The sequence below is a fragment of the Pelophylax lessonae genome (genome assembly GCF_965119305.1).
Source record: "Pelophylax lessonae genome assembly, chromosome: 1".
NCBI classification, from domain to species: Eukaryota; Metazoa; Chordata; class Amphibia; order Anura; family Ranidae; genus Pelophylax; species Pelophylax lessonae.
Window position 1 is genome coordinate 268,343,018 of NC_138768.1, and position 24,919 is coordinate 268,367,936.

General features: G+C 41.4%; 2 protein-coding genes across 2 annotated transcripts; one reads left to right on the forward strand and one right to left on the reverse strand.

Moving 5' to 3' along the window:
- Nucleotides 1-19,542: 19,542 nt before the first annotated feature.
- On the reverse strand, nt 19,543-21,501 carry LOC309544262 (uncharacterized protein; the record flags this gene model as incomplete). The annotated part of the gene is made up of 2 exons (XM_082243165.1): nt 19,543-20,337; nt 21,172-21,501. 2 exons carry the CDS (start codon nt 21,499-21,501, stop codon nt 19,543-19,545), a joined length of 1,125 nt encoding a protein of 374 aa, XP_082099291.1.
- Nucleotides 21,502-22,329: 828 nt separating this feature from the next.
- Nucleotides 22,330-24,288, forward strand: LOC309544265 (uncharacterized protein; the record flags this gene model as incomplete). Its single annotated transcript, XM_082243167.1, has 2 exons — nt 22,330-22,659; nt 23,494-24,288. 2 exons carry the CDS (start codon nt 22,330-22,332, stop codon nt 24,286-24,288), a joined length of 1,125 nt encoding a protein of 374 aa, XP_082099293.1.
- Between the last annotated feature and the right edge of the window lie 631 nt (nt 24,289-24,919).

Here is a 24,919-nt window from a genome sequence, read left to right on the forward strand (position 1 = left end):
ACAATGCTGCACAGTGCACAATACAAATCCACTATAATATGCTTTCTATATTACAAAGTATATTATACGTGGATTACACCCCTATATAGTGCACTGCACACCTATACCAATTAGCAGCCCTTAAAGTTACTTTTGTGGACCTTAACAGAGCGATTTGTGTCACTGCCGATCTGTCACTGATGAACACAGCATACCTGTCCCTACACTGAAAAGAGACTGCAGCCGATCTGTCCCTGATGAATAGGGATGATCGACCAGAACACCCGAACTACCCGAAAGTTCGGCCAGGATTTCAGAACCCCATTGAAATCAATGGGACCCGAACTTCGGTATCAAAAAAACCCATTTTGAAGCCCTAAAACCCAATAAATGCCCCTAAAAAGTGCCTAGGGTTCTGGGTCATTCCCCAGAGACTATTAATCACACAAAAAAAGTTCTTAAAAATTGTCATTTTTGATAGAGAGCCAATTATTGAAAAAATAAAAGAAAAAAAAATTAAAAAAAAATTTCTTTGGATTTAGTGTCTGGTGGGTCTAAAAAGTGTACCTGTGAAGTTTCAGCTCTGTAGCATGTCCACAACCAGAATAAAAAGGTTGTTTGTATTAGGCCACTTATAGAACAGGGATATGGCTCCGCTAATGTAAATAATATACTCGCGCCAAGGTGTATTAAAAAATTATTAATTAATTAATATGTTGGGAAGCAGCAAGTAATAAAGGTCACTATCTACTATGAGATAATGATCTGATAGTTGTGAAAAAAATGGTAAATACTGTGCTACCCTATGTAATAGGATTTACTTGTAATAAATGACTAGTAGGTGATTTGTCTTCACGTGAATAAATAAATAAATATTGCTGTGCTACAATTAATATGCTTACTGGGAACAATAATATATTAGCAAATATCAAAAAACCTCTAAAGTGCATGTGCAAACATGTAAACAATATTGGTGCTTAATTGATAATAATTTCAATAAAAACTCATGTCATATGTAATACATAAACAGCAAAAAAGGTTTTCCAAGCGTGTATCCAGTGAAAAAAAGTCCATAAAGTGAAAAAATACACAACTAAGGGAAGTGCAAAAAGGAAGGTGCTCAAAAAAGAGAGTCTCTTGTGATGAAATGGGGATCGTGCAAGCCTTGATTGCTAACACTCTGTGCCAAAAGGTAAGGTAGCCCACTTACCAGACGATGTGGATTCTTATGGCGTATACCAATAAGAATCTAAAACGCTTAAACTGCTGCTCCTTGGATGTGGATGGACGGATGGGCGATCTCCTTATGGGTACGGATGTGCTTTCGGCATAAGAAGAAAGAAGGAAGAGAGACTCCTCATAGTGTAGAAGGTTAAACACCTTTATTCAAAATATCTTAGGAACACATCAATCTTCATAAAATCATCCGTAAAATTAGTCCATAAAAACCCCCAAATCCGACACTGCAGCTAAAACTTGAATACTCCAGGTAAAATCACTCCAAGTAAAAACATACGTGACACAGCAAAAAAAGTTCAACCAAAGAAAACACTCGAGTATGGCTAAAAAAGATTGGCGCTCATGAGATCCTGTATTGCCTCGCGGCTGTAATACAACAGGACGCTGGTTTGCTCCGCTAGTGTACGCCGTACCCGGAAGTGTGGGTTCCGGCGTGCGGTCCAGCTACAATCTCAGAGCGAGGCAACGTGCGTGCCAACTTGACGCGTTTCGTCAGAATGTGACGTCTTCGGAAGTGGTGCCACTTCCGAAGACGTCACATTCTGATGAAACGCGTCAATCTCAGAGCGTTGCCTCGCTCTGAGATTGTAGCTGGACCGCACGCCGGAACCCACACTTCCGGGTACGGCGTACACTAGCAGAGCAAACCAGCGTCCTGTTGTATTACAGCCGCGAGGCAATACAGGATCTCATGAGCGCCAATCTTTTTTAGCCATACTCGAGTGTTTTCTTTGGTTGAACTTTTTTTGCTGTGTCACGTATGTTTTTACTTGGAGTGATTTTACCTGGAGTATTCAAGTTTTAGCTGCAGTGTCGGATTTGGGGGTTTTTATGGACTAATTTTACGGATGATTTTATGAAGATTGATGTGTTCCTAAGATATTTTGAATAAAGGTGTTTAACCTTCTACACTATGAGGAGTCTCTCTTCCTTCTTTCTTCTTATGCCGAAAGCACATCCGTACCCATAAGGAGATCGCCCATCCGTCCATCCACATCCAAGGAGCAGCAGTTTAAGCGTTTTAGATTCTTATTGGTATACGCCATAAGAATCCACATCGTCTGGTAAGTGGGTGAGTGTTAGCAATCAAGGCTTGCACGAGCCCCATTTCATCACAAGAGACTCTCTTTTTTGAGCACCTTCCTTTTTGCACTTCCCTTAGTTGTGTATTTTTTCACTTTATGGACTTTTTTTCACTGGATACACGCTTGGAAAACCTTTTTTGTTGTTTATGTATTACATATGACATGAGTTTTTATTGAAATTATCATCAATTAAGCACCAGCACTTTATAAGTTTATCACCAATATTGTTTACATGTTTGCACATGCACTTTAGAGGTTTTTTGATATTTGCTAATATATTATTGTTCCCAATATGGCTCCGCTATTTTCACACCTTGCCGGTTTTGTAGCCAGCGTTTTTTTGGGCATTTTTGGGGGGTTATTGGAGGCAGGCATAACATCAGAACTTCTGTGTAGGGGTATATATACACACACACTTATATGTATATATACACATACACATATATAGGTGTGAAAATAGCCGAACACTATACTTGCGCTAATGAAATAATTAACACCCATATGGCTTCTCCCCTTTCACACCTGTGTATGTGTATAATACAAATAAGTGTGTGTGTATATATACCCCTATACACAAGTTCAGATGTTTTGCCTGCCTCCAAAAATCCCAAAAAAATGCCCAAAAAAACGCTGGCTACAAAACCGGCAAGGTGTGAAAATAGCGGAGCCATATCCCTGTTCTATAAGTGACCTAATACAAACAACCTTTTTTTTTCTGGTTCTGGACATGCTACAGAGCTGAAACTTCACAGGTACACTTTTTAGACCCCCCAGACACTAAATCCAAAGAATTTTTTTTTTTTAATTTTTTTTTCTTTTATTTTTTCAATAATTGGCTCTCTATCAAAAATGCCTGACTCCAAAGACCCCCAAAAAATGCCCAAAAAAAAAAAACGCCTGCAATAACACACCTGGGCGTTTTTTTTTTGGCGCAGGTGTTTTTTTGGGCATTTTTTGTGGGTCTTTGGAGGCAGGCAAAACATCTGAACTTCTGTGTAGGGGTATATATACACACACTTATATGTATATATACACATACACATATATAGGTGTGAAAATAGCAGAACACTATGCTTGCACTAATGAAATAATTAACACCCATATGGCTCCGCTCCTATAACACCTATATATGTGTATGTGTATAATACATATAAGTGTGTGTGTATATATACCCCTATACAGAAGTTCAGATGTTTTGCCTGACTTCAAAGACCCCAAAAAAATGCCCAAAAAAACGCTTGCAATAACACACCTGGGTGTTTTTTTTTTGGCGCAGGCGTTTTTTTGGGCATTTTTTTGGGGTCTTTGGAGGCAGGCAAAACATCTGAACTTGTGTATAGGGGTATATATACGCACACACATATATGTATTATACACATACACATATATAGGTGTTATAGGAGCGGAGCCATATGGGTGTTATAGGAGCGGAGCCATATGGGTGTTAATTATTTCATTAGTGCAAGCATAGTGTTCTGCTATTTTCACACCTATATATGTGTAGGTGTATATATACATACATGTGTGTGTATATATACCCCTATACACAAGTTCAGATGTCATGCCTGACTCCAAACTTGTCCTCAAAAATGCCCTATAAACGCCTGCAGCAAAAAGCAGGCTGACTGGCGAGAAGCCATATCCCTGCTCTGAAAGTCACATAAGAGAAAACGATCTTTGATCTATAGCGTTCACCATGAAATGGAAGGGTTTGGTCACCCTGCCATAGCAGTCAGTGTCAGTTAACCCTACACTACACTACAGTCCCCTTACACTTAACACTTTCCCTACAGAAACTAGATTTTTGAAGCTAACTAAAGTGGAAAATAGCACTCTAACTACACTAGATAGCCCTTTCCTCACACTAATAATTGCTAAATGACACTTTGAAGCAGAAGTAACAGAACTGCTTCCACTCTCTTCCATGTCCCTGTATTAAAATGGTAGAAATTTGGCGGGGGCTATCTTATATACTGGGGGGCGTATTCACTAATGATTGGCCTCTGGACCCCCTAGTCACTCCAATCACATTCCTAGCATTCTCCTGCCCCCTCAATTGGCTTTTACTGATGGTTCTGGTCCAATCACGGGCTTTTAAAGCCCATTTCCTGGCCCATTGCATTTTGGTCGGTTCTGGTTGCCGAATTCCGAACTTTTTCAGCAAAAATTTCTAAAGTTCTAAATTCGGCCGAACCTCGAACAGTCGAACCGATGGTCGACCCGAACCGTTTGATCATCCCTACTGATGAACACAACATACCTGTCCCTAAACTGAAAAGAGACTGCAGACCTATACCAAATACCAGCCCTTAAAAGGACTTTTGTGGATCTTAACAGAGCGATTTGTGTCACTGCCGATCTATCCCTGATGAACACAGCATACCTGTCCCTAAACTGAAAAGAGACTGTAGTAGACCTGTACCAAATACCAGCCCTGAAAAGGACTTTTGTGGATCTTAACAGAGCTATTTGTGTCTGGCAATATCTCCCTGATGAGCACAGCAGACCTCTCCCTACGCTGACAAAAAGCAGAATGTGAAATGGCTGCCAGCTCTGGTCTATTTATACGGTAGGGGGCATGTCCATGTGCTGAAATGTTTCAATTGGCTGTCCCGTTCCACCTGATGGCTGTGTCATGGGTCAACGTTCTCCCCAATGTAAACTAATATTGCCGTCGTAAAAAACGCCATGTGTTCGCAAAATTTGCAGCGAACCAACCGCCGGGCGAACCGCAAGGCCATCTCTAGTTGGAGGCATTGGGACTCTTACTATCCACAATAATCCTCCGTTCTTTCATTTGATGTAGTGCCTGTCCTAACTTATCCATATCTTTTGGTGCTACCCTTAGAAAGAAGTAGCATTAGTTAAGCCGGCCATACATGATACCATTTTCTTTCCTGCAACCAACATCCAAAACTATCCTCATATGGCAAGATGTTGTCAAGACCCTATAAACATTGCAGGTGGACAAAGGGGCTGCAGATCTGGTATGAATTTTAAGTGGGGCCTTCCCAAAAAAATGGCATGGGGCACCCTCCAAATTCTATAACACCCCACCTTAACACCACACAAAAATCTAAAAAAACAAGAGCCAGGGGTCCCGCACCCAAATTTCCACAGGAGGCCCTTATCCAAGCATGTAGCCTAGCGGGCCAGGAAAGGGGAAGTTTAGCATACTCGTCTGCTTCTGAACCATACCGAGTCACAGGGACTCTCCTGGCAAAGCACTTTGTTCCCATGTTGACGGGGACAAGGGTCTCTTTTTCCACCATCCTTGCCAAGTAGTCGTGGGAGGTCTGCAGGCTAATCAAAATCTGGAGGGTCCCTTTAACAATAAGGGGACCCCAGATACTGATTCACATGTGAATTAGTAAAGACTACACATTACTCCTTCTCATTCACAAGCAAAAGTAAAAAACACAGTTGGTGGGCATCATTCCTTATGACTGATTTGGACCTGCATTGCTGAATGACATGATTGATGTTGGATTACCATTGTGGAATTTTTTGGTGTCTTTTTTTTAATAAAAGGACTTGTGAAAAACTTGTGTTTTATTTTATTTTTAACTTTTTGTGAACAATTCTGATAAGCCTTCTGACCACAGATTCCCACAACCACCAGTACAGTGTTGAGTTCATGTGGCCTGGTATTGTTATACACGGTGCACAATCGTACTCCGCTGAATTGTTTTTTTGGGAGTGGGCACATTTTTATTGTTTTTCTTCCCATTAAAATCCATACCAAACCAGAACTTCAGTATATTCGCTGCAAATTTCAGGTTTCAAACAGGATTTGTCGAACTCCATGCGAATCAAACCAATCAGACTCAATTGACCTTAATTCTAAGTAATATCAAAAATGTTAAAGCATGCCAAAGCTATAGAGATCACCTTTATTCAAGGCAGATCAACCTAATTCTTTCACAGGTAACCTGTTCTGTAAAAGATTTGGCAATATTTGGTGCTGATCAGCTATAACTATTACAAATACAGATATAACTATGACAAACCATCATATAGAGAAATAACAGTGAACATTGCATAAACACACCAATGTGGCCCTCACATACTGTAACTGCATCCTAAAACTTTACTTTATAAGTTGCCCATTCACAGACAGGTTATCTCCCCCAGATGACATCAAAAAGGCTCACTAGCACTGTAATTGGTATTTCTCTAATGATATTTGTTTGATAATCTAGCATTAAGTACTGATATTCATTTGGCTTTAAAAATACCAGAACTTAATAATGTTCTTTTTAGCAACCTTGTACTTGGACCATGAAAGACTTTCTGTCAACAGTGAAACCTCAGCAATTAATTATGCTTGATTAGTCATGATATTACACTGGGGAGACACAAGAGGAAGTTGTAGTTTATGTTTCAGACATGTTTTAGTTTGTCACACAGTGTACGCACTGCCTATCCAGAGAACACAATAAAATATACCTTCATCCTCAGTCTGCACGTTAGTAATAGTCAGGACAGCTGATGCTCCTGATATAGATCCAGTGTATCTAGGTGATGCCGGGTTATAGTTTTGGTTTCCTGTGTCAGAACTACCTACTACACCTTTGGGCTTTGTGCCAGGTATCTGGTGGACCCAAAAAGGGTAATTACCCCCAGATACTGAGCCTCCACTAATCTGGCAGGACATTTGGACATTTTCACCCAGTGATACGGACTTTGTAGCATCCTGAGTCACGGTATTCTGAGCAACAGAACCTGGAACAAGAAACAAAAATACATAAGAAATGCTCTACAAAAACTGAATTAAAGAGGTACTGTAAAGAGATATGTGAATGTCTTACATGGCAAATAAATGGCAAGCACCAAAAAGACAGCCCGGAGCATGATGAAAGAGAATTATGTCTGAATGCTTCAAACTCACTGTGGTATGCCGCATATTTAAGATCTGATTCTCTATGTAAATGAGCAGAATATCCAATTGGGTTGTTTACTGAACCCCTCCCACAAACCTAAAAAGGAGAATAAATGTCACATCCTGCCAGGAAACATATTTAAGGTGACTTAAAAGAGAAATGTCTCTTTTTTTTTGTTTAAAAATAACAAACCTGTCATACTCACCTGCTCTGTGTAATGGATTTGCACAGAGCAGCTCAGATGCTCTTCTTCTCAGGTCCCTCGCCGATGCTCCTGGCCCCTCCCTCCTGCTGAGTGCCCCCACAGCAAGCAGCTTGCTATGGCAGCACCTGAGCTGAGCCGCAGCTCCGTGTGTCCATTCAGACTAGGAGCCACTGGCCACCTTTCTTTTCTCATTGGCTCACTGACTTTGATTGACAGCAGAGGGAGCCAATAACGCCCACTGCTGTGTCTCAGCCAATCAGGAGAGAGAGTCCCGGAAGGCCAATTCCCTTGTGCAACATCACTGGAACAAGATCAGGCTCAGGAAAGTATTAGGGAGGCTGCTGCACACAGAAGGTTTTTTTTATCTTATTGCATAGAATGCATTAAGATAACAATAACCTTCTACCTTTAGAACCACTTTGGTTTTTCACACAGTAAATGTCTAACGCTTAGCAAACGCTCCTATAGCCTTAGTATGGGCATTAGACGCTCATAATGAGCTTTAGTACGGGCACTAGACTGGCGTTTTACAAGCATTAATGATGAGTTAAATATGCTCCCCAAATGCCCCATGGGCAGTTTTAAAACTTTAATGAGCATTAACCTCTTGCCGACTGCCCACCATAGTATTACTGTGGCAGGGTGGCTCGGCTGCGCAAAATCACGTAGTACTACGTAATTTCGTGCAAGAGGTCTCGGCGGCGTGCACTGGCAAGAGCCGCGCTCCTGCTGTGATTAGACACAGCCGGAGGCGGACCGTGGGAGGAGAGGCGGTGATTGCCGCTGCCCTGAATGCGACTTGAATGCGACTTGTGTCATCCAGTCCGTATGTCCGCATATCATCCCATCCGTTTGCGGATGATATACGGACATAATGTATGTCTATGGGCATTGCGGATGTCAGCGGATGACACCGCTGACATCCGATTTTGCATCCGTTCCGTTTTTTAAACGGAAAAAAAATAGGGTTCTGTTCCGTTCCAAAAAACGGAACAGAACTGAAAGGACGAAAATCGGATGTCAGTGGATGGTCATCCGCAGACATCCGCAATCCCATAGACCTTCATTATGTCCGTATATCATCCGCAAAAATTAGGATGATTTACGGACATACGGAACGTCCGTGTGAAAGAGCCCTAATACTAATTAAAAAAAAAATCCTGTCCAAAAAATACTGACCCTGACCACCTTTGACCCTGGCCTTGACTCAAGCACTAACTCTGGGGCTGACCTAGATCAAACCTTGATCTAGGTACAGTATTTATTTATTTTTCTAAATTATTTTTATTACATTTTTTTTCTATACACACTTTTTATTTCTATCTCTGCAATGACAGAGACAGATACAATGTATCTGTCTTGTCCATTCACAGAGACAAAAAGAAAAAAAAAAAGGGGGAGGGCTTTACAGTGACTGATCACTGATACCAATGAATCGGCGGCTGTTCAGGCATTAGTGATTGCAGTTCCAATTGTCCCCAAAAGGACACGATACCCTGTTCACAAGAGGAGGGATCTCTAATGAAAACCGTAGCATGCGAATGCTCTTATTAACTATTACAATTATCACACATCCCCAAATTATCACACCTCGGTACACAGGGATTGGAATGTCTGCTTGAACTGTTTTCTCCATCTGCACTTATAAATAGCAGAGGGGAAATAGCAATATACCGATCCTCTTTTTTAAATGTACAGTGAAAGAAAATAAAAATAACCAATTTTTACATTTATATATAATATCTATATATTATATATTTATATATTTATATTTATTTATGTATTATATATTTATTTATATATTTATATAATATGAGCCTATTTGTTCAGCAAGTAATCCATACCTTGTTTTTCTAGACACAAAATATAAGCTTTCATTTGTCATTCATTTTCATTTGTCATTATTTATTTTTTCTATGCAATCTATAGACAAATAGATGTGTTTTTTCTATATTGACCCATGTTGCAATAGATACAAAGTATACAATTGATTCTATAACTAACTCTTTTAAAATGGTATTAAAATTATGTTTCCAATACAAAGCATGGCAACGTTATTTGCAAATTTTTAAAAATGCACTTTTTTCCAATTTTGTTTAAAAAATATATATATTTAAAAAAAAAATAGAAAAATCATATCTATGGGTAGAAGGGAGGAAGAAGTTAATTAGGTGAGGAGAGTAAACTAAAGGTTTATAAGGGATTAAAGGTTGCTTTAAACTGATGTCATTTGCAGATTGAGGTCACCCCTTTAATTTGCAAATTATTGAAATGTTAAAAACAAAGTAACAATACATTTTGTTAAATTTTTACTACTCATTGACACTTGCTGACAAGACTAAGCCCCAGTTCATAATATGAATTTGAATCGCACATAAACCGTACCGCATTCCTATGCAATTCACATGCAATTCAGTGCGGTGTATTTTGCATTTGCACTGCATCACACAAAAGAAGTGCAGTGACCTTTTTTGGAGCCGCATCACATGGTCGTTTTGTACCGTGCGATCCTGTGAAGGCAAACCGCACTGCATTTGCGATGCATTGGGGGGTGTCCTTAAATTTGTATTGACATGCACAGCGGATGGCAAACATAGTGTGATTGCAATGCAGTGCGGGAAATGCACAGGGATCGCTGCGTTTCCCGCACCGCATATGTGTGAACCCAAGCTTACTGCAACTGTCATTTTACACAGGAATGGCTACATTTTAGCAGTCACTGCTGCTGTATGATACCTAGAACATTCCAGCTGACATTTTAACCACTTTAAAACCGGAAGGATTTGCCCCCTTAATGACCAGGCCCTATTTTGCGATTCGGCACTGTGTTACTTTAACGGACAATTGCGCGGTCGTGCGACTCTGTCCCCAAACAAAATTTACATCCTTTTTTTCCCACAAATAGAGCTTTCTTTTGGTGGTATTTGATCACCTGTGTGATCCTTATTTCTCTTACGTCCTCCGACAGTCGCCGCCTCCTCTAAGTCATCACTGATGGGTATTGTCATCTGCTCCGCAGGAGTAGCTAGGCATATAGACTTAGTTAAAAACAAAAGGCATTTGCATGTATACACCCCTGGGGGCTGTCCCATCTGGTCAATACCCCCCTGCAGTGACCACTCCCAACTCAGTTTTAATTTGCCTAGCATCAGGCGTAGTTAGGCTTTCCCTGTGCTGGGGCTTCGGTCTCAGCCTATCTTATTTTTTATTTGATTTTCTTGAAAAATGTCAGTTTTTTCTTTCTTTACTAGCTGTTTATTTTGTCAGCTTTAGTATTAGTCGACTCTTCGGACGAAGATGGACATGCGGTGCTGGGATTCGGACTGGCCGCCCTGGTTCTCCAGGGCACAGAGGGTCAGCTGGACCCCCAGCCCGCCATCGAGCGTTCAGCTATGGTTCGCCCTGGCATTATGAACGACCCATCCCTGTTCGCAGCAGGGATGCAGCTGTGAGGTGGCTACCTCACTGGATGCATCTGCGAATCAGCAGTGCAATGTCCCTCGAAAACAGCATTCCCTGTCAGATGAGGACAGCGGCTTTCCGTTCTGTGAGGCTCCCCACGCCATCGGGTACAGGTAAATACTTCTGTGTGGGGCCTCTGTGTGGGGTGGCAGTCCTGGTTGCTGTGTGTTCCCCATGTCTGTGCCTTGTGTGACTACCTGCTGCGATCCCTGCGGGGATCGCTTGTACATGCGCTGCGGCGCTGTTGTTGTTTGGGGGTCCCCTTCCCTGGGTCACTTCGGTGTTTGGGGGTGCAGACTGTGTATGGACCGCGGCGGGGTGACACCGCGCGGTTCGCCATTTTTTATTACACTGGGCAGGCATGTGAGCTTCTCTATGGGCTATACAACATGCTGATTTGGCGCCATTCGCCGCCATTTTTGCGGTGACCGAACGCTCGGTTTGGCCGCATGTCGGCGGCCATTTTGGTGGAGTCTCCCATACGTTTCTATGGGGCAGCCATTTTCCCTGGGTCATGCAGCAGATTAGTTCAGCCTACTTTTGCAGCACTTCCTCTTTCCTCTGAAGCAGGACAGCGGTGGCAACACTCTGCGGGGCTCTGCAGGTTATTGCTCTCAATTTTTTCCCTGTCCCACTGAGTTTCATTACACTGTTAATGAACTGTGGCGCACGTTAAAACGTCCGTTCGTGGTGCCTAGTCGGTTCAAACTTCTTTATCCCTTTGCACCGGCTACGGAATCGCGCTGGTGTGTGCCTCCACAGGTGGATCACACGGTTGCAGTGTTGAACAAGGCTACCTTGGTTCCTACGGAGGATTCCCCGGTTTTCCGGGATCCAACGGACCGGCGTTTGGAGTCTTTGGCCCGCCATTCCTATACGGTGGCAGGCTCTCTGCTCAAACCCATTTTCGCGTCCGTGTTGGTGGTGCAGGCTGTTGCTGATTGGACTAAGGTGCTTAGGAGCAACCTTGTGTCTGATGATGTTCCGCCTGCCCGGTTGGAAATGGTGGATCAAATCCATCAAGGAATCATGTATCTGTGTGATGCGGCCTTGAATGAGGCCCCCTTGGTGGTGCGCCTCTCTAGCGTCTCGGTGCTTAACCGACGACTGATATGGCTGAAGAGCTGGTCGGCTGACCAGTCCTCGCGGAAAACGGTTGCTGATTTTCCCTATGCTGGCTCTTGCCTTTTTGGGGAGGCGTTGGATACCCTGGTGAAAGGCGTCATGGGGGGCAAGAGCACTATGCTGCCCCAGAACCCAAAGCACAAGTCCTTCCGGGGCAAGCGGGGTTCTGCGCCTAGATCCAATCAGGGTTCCTTTCGTGCCTTTCGGAACCAATCCAAGGGCAAGCCCTTCAAGTCCCAGGGAGGACAGAAGAAGCCCTGGGCAGTAAGCAGAAGTCAGGCAATGCCGCTTCGGCGGGCCAGTCCACCTCTGCCTGAAGGGACGCCCTCACCCGTTTCAGGGGTGGGGGGACGTTTGCGCGGTTTCCTCCAACCTTGGCTGCTCCGGATTTCGGACAGGTGGGTTCAGGAAATCGTTCGGTCTGGATACAAGATCGAATTTCTTTCCCGGCCAGCGGACAGATTCTTCCCCTCGAATCTTCATTTGTCTCCGGGGTGTCTGCAGGACCTGCACCGTGCGGTTCAGGACCTCCTTGTTCAGGGAGTGATTGTCCCGGTACCTCACCGGGACAGGTTTCGGGGCTTTTATTCCAATCTGTTCACTGTGCCCAGAAAGGAGGGCAAAGTGCGTCCTATTCTGGACCTAAAAGCTCTGAACCGCTTTGTGCGAGTTCGAAAATTCCGTATGGAGTCTCTCCGATTGGTGGTGGCTTCCCTGAGCCCAGGAGAATTCCTGGCTTCGATAGACCTCAAGGATGCGTAGCTGCATGTTCCCATCTTCGAGGGTTATCAGCGGTACCATCGGTTTGCCGTCGCGGAGGACCATTAACAGTTTGTGGTGTTACCTTTCGGTCTCGCTTCGGCTCCAAGGGTCTTTACCAAGGTATTGGCGCCGGTTCTGGGCCTACTGAGGGCTCAGGACATTGCGGTCTTGGGGTATCTGGACGATCTCCTCATAAGATCAAGTGTCAGTCAGGACCTGGTGCGTGATCTGTCCACCACGGTCCAGATGCTTCAGGAGTTCGGATGGACCATCAACATTCAGAAATCATCGTTGTCCCCTTCGGTTCGTCTTCCCTACCTGGAGATGATTCTGGACTCTGCTCAGGCGAAGGTGTTCCTGCCGGAGGACAAGCTCCGAACGTTGCGGGACGAGATCGGGACGAGATCGGGTCCCTCAGGGACGTACCTTCTTGTTACTTACTGCTATGCTACCAAACTGAGTTGGGAGTGGTCATTTGCATGTGTATACATGCAAATGCCTTTTGTTTTTAACTAAGTCTATATGCCTAGCTACTCCTGCGGAGCAGATGACAATACCCATCAGTGATGACTTAGAGGGATTTTACAAAAATTCAGTTTTTTTGTGTTATAAACAAAAAAAGAGCGACAATTTTTTTTTAAAAAAAAAAACAATATTTTTCCCATTCTGCTATATGACATTCCCAAAAAAAAAAAATTTAAAATCAACATTTTTTAACATTTTAAGCCAATTTGTTTTCCACATATCTTTGATAAAAAAAAAAATCGCAATAAGTGTATTTTAAATTGGTTTGCGCAAAAGTTATCGCGTCTACTAATTACGGGAAAGATTTGTCATTTTTTTTTTTACTAGTAATGGCGGCGATCTGCGATTTTTTGCGGGACTGCGATATTGCGACGGACAGATCGGACATTTTTTACACTGTTGACACTTTTGGGGGTACCAGTGACATTACTACAGTAATCAGTGCTAAAAATATGCACTGTTACTGTAATAATGACACTTGCAGGGAAGGGGTTAACAGTATAGGTGATCAAGGGGTTAAATGTGACCCTAGGGGAGTGATTCTAACTGTGGAAGGGCGTGGCTTCTGAGATGACCACAGAGACATGTGATCCTATATACTTTGTAGAAGGATTACATGAGCTCTGTGATTATTTCAGGGAGAAGAACGATCAGCTGTGTTTACAACAGCCGACCATCCTTCTCTCTCAGCGGGGAATGATTGTGGGTGTCAGGCGGCAATCGGAGCTGCCTGACACACGCATTAGCTTCCCCACTGACGACGGGTCATGAGTGACATCACTTCCGGGTACTGAAAGGAATGTGCTCCGTGCTAAGGAAAAGGAGAGATAATAGGCTGCAGCCTCCCTCAAATATATCCAAAGGCTATATTCATGTAAAATGGGGGGGGGGGGGGGGGAGAATGGTGCTGCCTAGGAGGATAGAAAAAACACTGATATCCTGTACTGGAGTGGCAAAGAACAGGAGGAAAAATATGTAAATGAAAAACTAGGTTTAGTAACTGAAGGTGTAAAATTTAAAAGAATGTGTTCAGCAAAAACAATTATGATACTCTGGCAATGAACATCAGGATAATGATGACTGATGGTGACAGTAAATCTAATAATGCACAAAATATCAACACATAATATATAAGGTGACTAGTGCCGTAAAGTGCAGGATTATTAAAGTCCCGTGGTGATAGTGGTGTACAAATATAAAAAAAAAAATCAATATATAGGTCCTAAACGGTACTATGCATATAAAGTGCTTGGTTGAATCAAATACTGTGATAAGAGTGGCAAAAGGTAATCATAAAAGAATGGGTATAAAAATTATAAATCACAGTGTTAGTCCTGTGAGGGACTGCACATAGACAGTGTTATGTGACTCAGTGCTGGCAGTATAGGAACAATTGGGTATTAAATAGAGAAATGGGGGTGGACCATAAAGAGCATACTAATACATAGACCAAGGTGACTCTGTGCAGAGGTAGGTATTAGCTAATATATATAAAAGTCCATAAATGGTGTAAAACAGGTGGCTATATCTTCATGCGATATCCCCAAACGTTAAATTTGTGGTGGGTATAGTGGTAGAGTGCTGGTGTCTCTCAAGTATATGGTGCACTCACCAGAAATACCCACCCCACACAGGGGTAATGGGCAGGGTAATATTAGGTAGTAGGTAGGTACTCAGTCTGGTCCTGGATGGCCCTCTAGAGGTCCTGGAAAATGGTCCTGGAAATCCCTCTAGGTATCCTCTAACCTGGTTTAGGGATCCTCCGTGCCTAGTGTGGGGTCCTATCCTGGATGGTCCCGGATATTCCTCAAGGCGTTGGGGTAAGTGGTGATCTCATATAAAGCAAGAGGAGGACTAATAGCGTAATTCTGTATAAACTAAGTTTTATTGCACAAATACAAGTAGGGTACACACATAATCCAAAATATTAAAAAGCTTGTCAGCAGGTGTCCGGAACGCGATGCGTTCAACTCCAATACCGGAACCGGAAGTAATGTATGCGTTTCGTCATAAGTCTTCAGCAGCGGGTACTGTCTGGCACCAGATTCAAAAAAATGACAGCAATAAAAACAGTTAAACTTGGCATTTTGGATGCTTTTAAGTGCAGAGGAGGGGTTTGGGGTATTTTAGACCCCCAGATCCCTCCACAACAGTACCTGTCAAAAAAAAAATAACAACATTTTTTTTTTTAAATGTACAAATATATCGGCCAATATCGGCCGATACCGATATGCATTGGCCAAAATATCTGTATCGGCAACAAAAAACCGATATAGGTCGATCCCTATTTCATTCATTCTGGTTGATACAGATTTATGCATGGGGAACCATTCAGACACCAGCCACCCTCTCTCCTGATAAATATACATACACTATATTGTCAAAAGTATTGGGATGCCTGCCTTTACACCCACATGAGCTTTAATGACATCCCAGTCTTAGTCGGTAGGGTTCAGTATTGAGTTGGCCCACCCTTTGCAGCGAAAACAGCTTCCACTCTTCTGGGAAGGCTGTCAACAAGGTTTAGGAGTGTGTCTATGGGAATGTTTGACCATTCTTCCAAAAACGCATTTGTGAGATCAGGCACTGATGTTGGATGAGAACATATAGAGAATTTATAAACCTTGCTTTTTGCACTGGTGTACAGTCATGTTGGAACAGGAAGGGGCCATCTCCAAACCATTCCCACAAAGTTGGGAGCATGAAATTGTCAAAAATGTTTTGGTATGCTGATGCCTTAAGCAGGCCATAGACGATACGAATATCGTCCGAAAATCGTAAATGCCAGTGTTATCGAACGATTTTCGTATCGTTAGTGTGGTATGTAAACTATGCGTTTTTCGTACGACAGCAAAAATTCACATATCCAACATGTTGGGTTTTTCCGCGAAATTTGTCCAATTTTCGTATCATTAGTGGTTTAGTCGTTCGATTCCACAGAACAACACACAACTGCGCATGTTTCCGAAAAGAATGACCCGGAAGGTAAATAAAAAGAATATCAACACGGACGACTGTTCAGCCGAAAAACCGCAATACATCAAATATTATATGTTCAAGCAAACTCTGCTAAGAGGCCAATATGTGTGCATGAAAAGTGTAAACACAAAAGTATGTGTATTGCAAAATGACTTTTAACACCTTTTTTCAATAAACGGACCCACTGCATTGTTGTACAGCTGCAGAATAAATGGTACAGCAAGTTTTCTTTCTGCAGGATGTATATGTTCCAATATTGTTTGTCATTAATAACATATGGTTATCCTAATTGTCATTTTAACAGTAGATTATTTTGATGAGAATGTCATTGTCTATACTACCATAAAGATCAATAGCTGTGTATACAGTTGATATCACATAATGCATGAAATAAAGACACTTGAAACCAATTTCAAAATAACCATCAATTTATTGATGAACAATAAACAAAAAGCGTAGTTGCGCATGTCCAGCACACAAACATTTCCCTATTTAGGATCTTAAAAGCTTGTACATATGTACATGAATATAGTTAGTAAATATGTACATACAGCCAAAATTTAACAGTACAAAAGTACATAAACAGTCACATAGTGCAATTTTATTTTTAATAAAGTGCAAGTCAGAGCAAGGGCCCTTTCACACAATCCAATGAGATTCGCCTGTCATGTTGTCAGGCGGAACTCATTGGAATGTTCCATGCATCCCCATAGGGCAGCGAATGTCAGTGGAAACATGTCCACTGACATCCGCTGCTATCCGACCCGATCAAAGCCTGACGGATGGAAATTATCATTTACATCTGTCAGGCGGATCGGATGGATATGATGAAAATGGACTGGTGGTCCCCAAAAGAGAACGGTGGGGTTCTGACAGCTCTGTCTCTGCACAAAGAGCAGAGAAAGAGCTGTCAGACACCTGCTCATAGGGGATTTGGGCGTGGACCCCCCTTTCAGCAGAATGGAGTACGTGGGTGCATGCGGACAGTGTGAATGGGCCCCTACTTTATAACAACCATTTTTATTTTTTAAAGTGCCATAACGAAACATGGTCTTAAAAAAAAATTTTTGTTTCCAGAGTATTTAAACCTTTGCTAATTGGTCTATCACATCAGAAATCCTGCCTTGAACCAATTTCATTTTATTGCAAACTTTCTCAATATCTGAATTGATTTGCATTAAATCAGCAATCATGCGGTTTGCAGATGCAGAAGTGAATGAAGAACTGCCAGCAGTAGACATTGTAAAGCCTATAAGAAAACATGAAAAATCATAAAAATCACAGTCTAAACGTTATAATGAGCATACGTTTATGTGACATTTGGTTATGTACCTGAACTGGTGGCAATGCTACTCCAATCACTGCCTTCAACTGGTGTGAGACATATCAGTGTTGTGTCAGTCGTCATCTCAGACTCTGCACTTGTCTGCTGTTCATTTCCCGCCTCTGCATGGGCCTTTCTAGAATGTCCTTTGAAAATTAATAAATACATGTATTTAACTTCAAATACTATACATATATTTAAATGCAATCACACTATGCATATTATTTCTGTATAGAAGACAAAAATACACTATAGATATGCATAGAAAATCACAATGATGCAAGCTGTGTAGTATGCACTCTCTGCATGCACATGTCACATGGCATATACAGAACATACACTCACACAGAAAAACCCAAGAACATCATACATTCTTGTTAAAAAGTTTATACTTACTTTTTTGAAGAATTTTCTTGATTTTCCTTAGCTGATGGGATTCTCTGGATTTTAAGTCAGACCAGCGTTTTCTCACTTGATCTTTAGTGCGTTCAACACCATGGTTTTTCTGTAGGACACGTAGAACTTTCTCCAGAATTTGATCTTTTCTCACATTTTTTTTAGGGTAGACTTGCTTCCGACAGTCATAATCCTTCTTTTGAAGAATGTTCACCATGTCCACCATCTCCTCCAAAGACATGTTGGTGGCTTTCTTCTTCCTGGGGCTTGTCACAATGGTTGTCTGGTGACCTTCTTCCACCTCCACGATTTCCTGCTCCTCATCTGTCCCAGATCTTTCGCTCTGAGAAGCTGCCATGTCTTGTCCCTCTGCCATGATTTCTCCCACAAGCCCCCGAAAGAAAGAAGAGGCGGGGCCTGTACATGGTATATAACGCACGTGCGCATTGCACGAATATGCAGCGACTTTTCGGGACGTAGGAAAGTCTATTCGTGCAGAGAACGCTGAACACACATCCCTGAGGTAAGTTCAAAATGCTGACTCTCCATTGCATATTTCACTTTTTCTACGGAAATACTGTGTTATAATGTAAATATATGCTATTTTATTACTGATAGAAGTCCTTTTGCAGTATAGGAGCTGTTCAAAAAGGCTAAAAATTAGACCTCACTCCTGTCCAAATTTATCTCAGTCACGATTCATGGCACATGGCTCATCCATTATATGAACAGGCTGCATGAAACTTGCATATCGTGTTAGTTCTATTGTCTTAAGTATTATTTATTCTTCTTATTTAGTCATTATTAATGTGCAAAATCATTATGTGTTATATTTTACACATGTATAACAAGGCTTTGCAAGGTAACTTAGTAAAATATATATATATATATATTTTTTTTTTTAAAGGAAAATGCCTCTCACATTCACATCTACTGAGTTCCTTCCCCAATTCATTGATAAATACAGAGAATTTTCGTGCTTATGGGATGTGAAATCCAGGGATTATTCTAATAGATATAAGCGTGATGAGGCCATCAAAGAACTAAAGGAGCTATGTAAAGAGGTTTGCAAAGATCCAAATGACCTATATGTAAAGCACAAGATTGCTAACTTGCGGACTGTTTTTAAAAAGGAGTATAAAAAAATACAAGCATCCAAGAAATCTGGAGCAGGGGCTGATGATGTCTATGTCCCACGTTTGTGGTACTTCAAAGACCTGATGTTTCTTGCTGACACAGATGATCCAAGAGAGTCCCATTGCACTCTGCCACCAAGTGCAGCATCAGACTCCAGTTTGATATCTGACCCAGAAGCAGAGGAAATGTCACAGACACAGACACAGACTCAGACACAGGTATATCCAAATTTTCGTTTAATTCACAATATTTTTTCTTTGGGGGGGGGGGGTTGGAGGGCCCAATGAAACAACTATAGGGTCAGGGGTCCTTCTGCCTCATGGGCCAGTCATAGTAGAATGTAACAAAAACTAGAATAAAGAATACTCATATATTGTATATGATTTATTAAGCTGTCTTTATTTAGAGCAAGTCATTTCTTACAAAATATAATACATATGATTATATGCGATCCTGCCATGCAACTGCACCACTACCCATAAAATAATCTGTGTAATGAATGCGATTTTGACGTGCATTTGCAGTTGGTAGCCTAGGCCTTGCAGGAGCTAAATTTACCATGCCACTGCTGTCATTTCGCCAATCACCTGGCACAATTGTGCCACTGGTAAGATCTTCAATATCAACTGCAGTTGATGGCATATATGACACAGTTGTGCTTCTTAAATAATTGTGTAACATACAGCAGCACTCCACTATTATGTCAATTTTTTCAACTGTAACATTAATGGCGGTGTGGAAAATGCGGAATCTGCTGGCCATGATCCCAAATGCATTTTCTACCACCCTTCTCGCCCTAGACAATCTATAATTAAAGATTTTCTGGGGAGCAGTTAAATTGCGCAAGGGATAGGGTTTCAACAGGTGTTCATGTAAGGCAAATGCATCGTCCCCAATGAACACAAAATTAAGGCCCTCAACTGTCTCACTGGAAGATGGAAGATGCAACATTCCTTCTTTTAATCGATGCATAAATGGACTGCGCTCTATCACACCTCCATCCGAGTTTCTTCCATTTTTCCCTATATCCAAGTACATAAATTCATATTTGGCATTCACAATTGCCATTAGAATTATGCTGAAGAACCCTTTATAGTTGTAAAAATAGGATCCTGAATGTGCTGGTGGTGTAATTCTCACATGTTTCCCATCAATTGCGCCACCACAATTGGGGAAATTCCACATGTCCTGGAATTCTTTGGCAACTTCTTTCCATTCTTCAGATTTAGAAGGAAACTGTTGGCAAGATAGAAAAAAATTAAAACATGTTTTAATGATAATTAGTGATCATATTTTCTTCTTAATTTTTTTTGTTTCTATAGGATACACCAAGCCCAGTATCAGAGCAGCCAGGAACATCAACTCAGAGAACTCAAAGAGGAAAGAAGAGAAATCTTGACTACGATACTGCCAGTTTGCTGAAGGATGCATCATCTATCATGAAGCAGAAAGATGATGAATGTGATGCTGTGGGTCATCTGGTTGCACACAAATTACGGAGAATGTCCATGGAGCAACGAGACATTTGTGAAGCTTTAATGCATAAAATGATTGCCATTGGACTAAAGGGCAATCTTACACCTAACACAGATATAATAGGGTATCAGGGATGTACATCTCCTCCACCTGTAACATCTGCTCCACCTGTAACATCTGCTCCACCTGTAACATCTGCTCCACCTGTAACATCTGGCCAATATTGGCACCCAAATATGTCTCAATCACAGGGAAACCCAAGCTGGTCAGTGCGTCCTGAACCACCTCAAGGTTCTTGGTTTCATGGCCCCCAATACACAAATCTGTAAAAAAAAATTCTAGATATGTTGCTCAATATTATTGCATTTCTTTGGTGTATTTGTTCCTTTTTTATTGGTTATTGTTTAAGAATTATATATTTTCATAATAATGATTTGGAAATGGGTATGTATTGATTTAAGAAAATACAAACTTTTTCAGACAACCGTGTACAGGAAGTTACATATTTTTTTAATAAAATTGATGTACTCACAAAATTTGACTTATGTTTGCAGTAATATTCTTACTAATTTAAGTTGTAATTTTTATAATTACCTTTAAATACTGTGGCTGGAGCACCTTCACTATGGCCTGACACGTCTCAGGTATGATTCTTCCCAAGGATTGGGCAGAGATTCCAGTGGTGAACTTCAGGTCTTCATAAGACCTGCCTGTTGCCAAAAAACGCAGGGTTGCCATGAGCCTCTCCTCTGCACTAATAGATTTTCTCATGCAGGTGTCCTGTTTGGTGATATGTGGCTGCACAAGAGCTAATAGCATGTCAAAGGACTGCTGGGTCATCCGCAAATAATTACGGTAATCCTCAGGATTATTTTCTCTGAGGTTTGTTAGCAGGTTTACATGTGAAAATTGCTCTCGTTGCATGAGCCAGTCTTTGGCCCACACTCTGCTCTTCCTTCTATTTTTCTTCTTTTTCTTCTCCTCCTCCAAAGCAATCAATGCAATAACCATTGCTGCCATTTTCTGATTCCTATTATACCTCTTGAATGGCATTTTATTGCTGAGAATAGTCGTATGCTGTGGCGAATGATTGCTCTGTTCGCAAATGACACGATCCGACTTTTAACTGTAGGGGGAGTGCCCAGTGGAGGTGTGGTTAAAAGGTCAAGACAACATTGCATCACTTCCTATACTTGCAGAAGGAAGAAGTGTTTTGTCGTACGATTTTCGAATCACATTGATGGTACACTCGACGATGTGCACGACTGGCGCTTGCGTTTATCGAACGACAAATCGTACGAAATTCGAAACGTGTATGGCCTGCTTTAAAAGTTCCCTTCACTGGAACTAAAGCAGGCCATACACGTTTCGAATTTCGTACGATTTGTCGTTCGATAAACGCAAGCGCCAGTCGTGCACATCGTCGAGTGTACCATCAATGTGATTCGAAAATCGTACGACAAAACACTTCTTCCTTCTGCAAGTATAGGAAGTGATGCAATGTTGTCTTGACCTTTTAACCACACCTCCACTGGGCACTCCCCCTACAGTTAAAAGTCGGATCGTGTCATTTGCGAACAGAGCAATCATTCGCCACAGCATACGACTATTCTCAGCAATAAAATGCCATTCAAGAGGTATAATAGGAATCAGAAAATGGCAGCAATGGTTATTGCATTGATTGCTTTGGAGGAGGAGAAGAAAAAGAAGAAAAATAGAAGGAAGAGCAGAGTGTGGGCCAAAGACTGGCTCATGCAACGAGAGCAATTTTCACATGTAAACCTGCTAACAAACCTCAGAGAAAATAATCCTGAGGATTACCGTAATTATTTGCGGATGACCCAGCAGTCCTTTGACATGCTATTAGCTCTTGTGCAGCCACATATCACCAAACAGGACACCTGCATGAGAAAATCTATTAGTGCAGAGGAGAGGCTTATGGCAACCCTGCGTTTTTTGGCAACAGGCAGGTCTTATGAAGACCTGAAGTTCACCACTGGAATCTCTGCCCAATCCTTGGGAAGAATCATACCTGAGACGTGTCAGGCCATAGTGAAGGTGCTCCAGCCACAGTATTTAAAGGTAATTATAAAAATTACAACTTAAATTAGTAAGAATATTACTGCAAACATAAGTCAAATTTTGTGAGTACATCAATTTTATTAAAAAAATATGTAACTTCCTGTACACGGTTGTCTGAAAAAGTTTGTATTTTCTTAAATCAATACATACCCATTTCCAAATCATTATTATGAAAATATATAATTCTTAAACAATAACCAATAAAAAAGGAACAAATACACCAAAGAAATGCAATAATATTGAGCAACATATCTAGAATTTTTTTTTACAGATTTGTGTATTGGGGGCCATGAAACCAAGAACCTTGAGGTGGTTCAGGACGCACTGACCAGCTTGGGTTTCCCTGTGATTGAGACATATTTGGGTGCCAATATTGGCCAGATGTTACAGGTGGAGCAGATGTTACAGGTGGAGCAGATGTTACAGGTGGAGGAGATGTTACAGGTGGAGGAGATGTACATCCCTGATACCCTATTATATCTGTGTTAGGTGTAAGATTGCCCTTTAGTCCAATGGCAATCATTTTATGCATTAAAGCTTCACAAATGTCTCGTTGCTCCATGGACATTCTCCGTAATTTGTGTGCAACCAGATGACCCACAGCATCACATTCATCATCTTTCTGCTTCATGATAGATGATGCATCCTTCAGCAAACTGGCAGTATCGTAGTCAAGATTTCTCTTCTTTCCTCTTTGAGTTCTCTGAGTTGATGTTCCTGGCTGCTCTGATACTGGGCTTGGTGTATCCTATAGAAACAAAAAAAATTAAGAAGAAAATATGATCACTAATTATCATTAAAACATGTTTTAATTTTTTTCTATCTTGCCAACAGTTTCCTTCTAAATCTGAAGAATGGAAAGAAGTTGCCAAAGAATTCCAGGACATGTGGAATTTCCCCAATTGTGGTGGCGCAATTGATGGGAAACATGTGAGAATTACACCACCAGCACATTCAGGATCCTATTTTTACAACTATAAAGGGTTCTTCAGCATAATTCTAATGGCAATTGTGAATGCCAAATATGAATTTATGTACTTGGATATAGGGAAAAATGGAAGAAACTCGGATGGAGGTGTGATAGAGCGCAGTCCATTTATGCATCGATTAAAAGAAGGAATGTTGCATCTTCCATCTTCCAGTGAGACAGTTGAGGGCCTTAATTTTGTGTTCATTGGGGACGATGCATTTGCCTTACATGAACACCTGTTGAAACCCTATCCCTTGCGCAATTTAACTGCTCCCCAGAAAATCTTTAATTATAGATTGTCTAGGGCGAGAAGGGTGGTAGAAAATGCATTTGGGATCATGGCCAGCAGATTCCGCATTTTCCACACCGCCATTAATGTTACAGTTGAAAAAATTGACATAATAGTGGAGTGCTGCTGTATGTTACACAATTATTTAAGAAGCACAACTGTGTCATATATGCCATCAACTGCAGTTGATATTGAAGATCTTACCAGTGGCACAATTGTGCCAGGTGATTGGCGAAATGACAGCAGTGGCATGGTAAATTTAGCTCCTGCAAGGCCTAGGCTACCAACTGCAAATGCACGTCAAAATCGCATTCATTACACAGATTATTTTATGGGTAGTGGTGCAGTTGCATGGCAGGATCGCATATAATCATATGTATTATATTTTGTAAGAAATGACTTGCTCTAAATAAAGACAGCTTAATAAATCATATACAATATATGAGTATTCTTTATTCTAGTTTTTGTTACATTCTACTATGACTGGCCCATGAGGCAGAAGGACCCCTGACCCTATAGTTGTTTCATTGGGCCCTCCAACCCCCCCCCCCCCCAAAGAAAAAATATTGTGAATTAAACGAAAATTTGGATATACCTGTGTCTGAGTCTGTGTCTGTGTCTGTGACATTTCCTCTGCTTCTGGGTCAGATATCAAACTGGAGTCTGATGCTGCACTTGGTGGCAGAGTGCAATGGGACTCTCTTGGATCATCTGTGTCAGCAAGAAACATCAGGTCTTTGAAGTACCACAAACGTGGGACATAGACATCATCAGCCCCTGCTCCAGATTTCTTGGATGCTTGTATTTTTTTATACTCCTTTTTAAAAACAGTCCGCAAGTTAGCAATCTTGTGCTTTACATATAGGTCATTTGGATCTTTGCAAACCTCTTTACATAGCTCCTTTAGTTCTTTGATGGCCTCATCACGCTTATATCTATTAGAATAATCCCTGGATTTCACATCCCATAAGCACGAAAATTCTCTGTATTTATCAATGAAT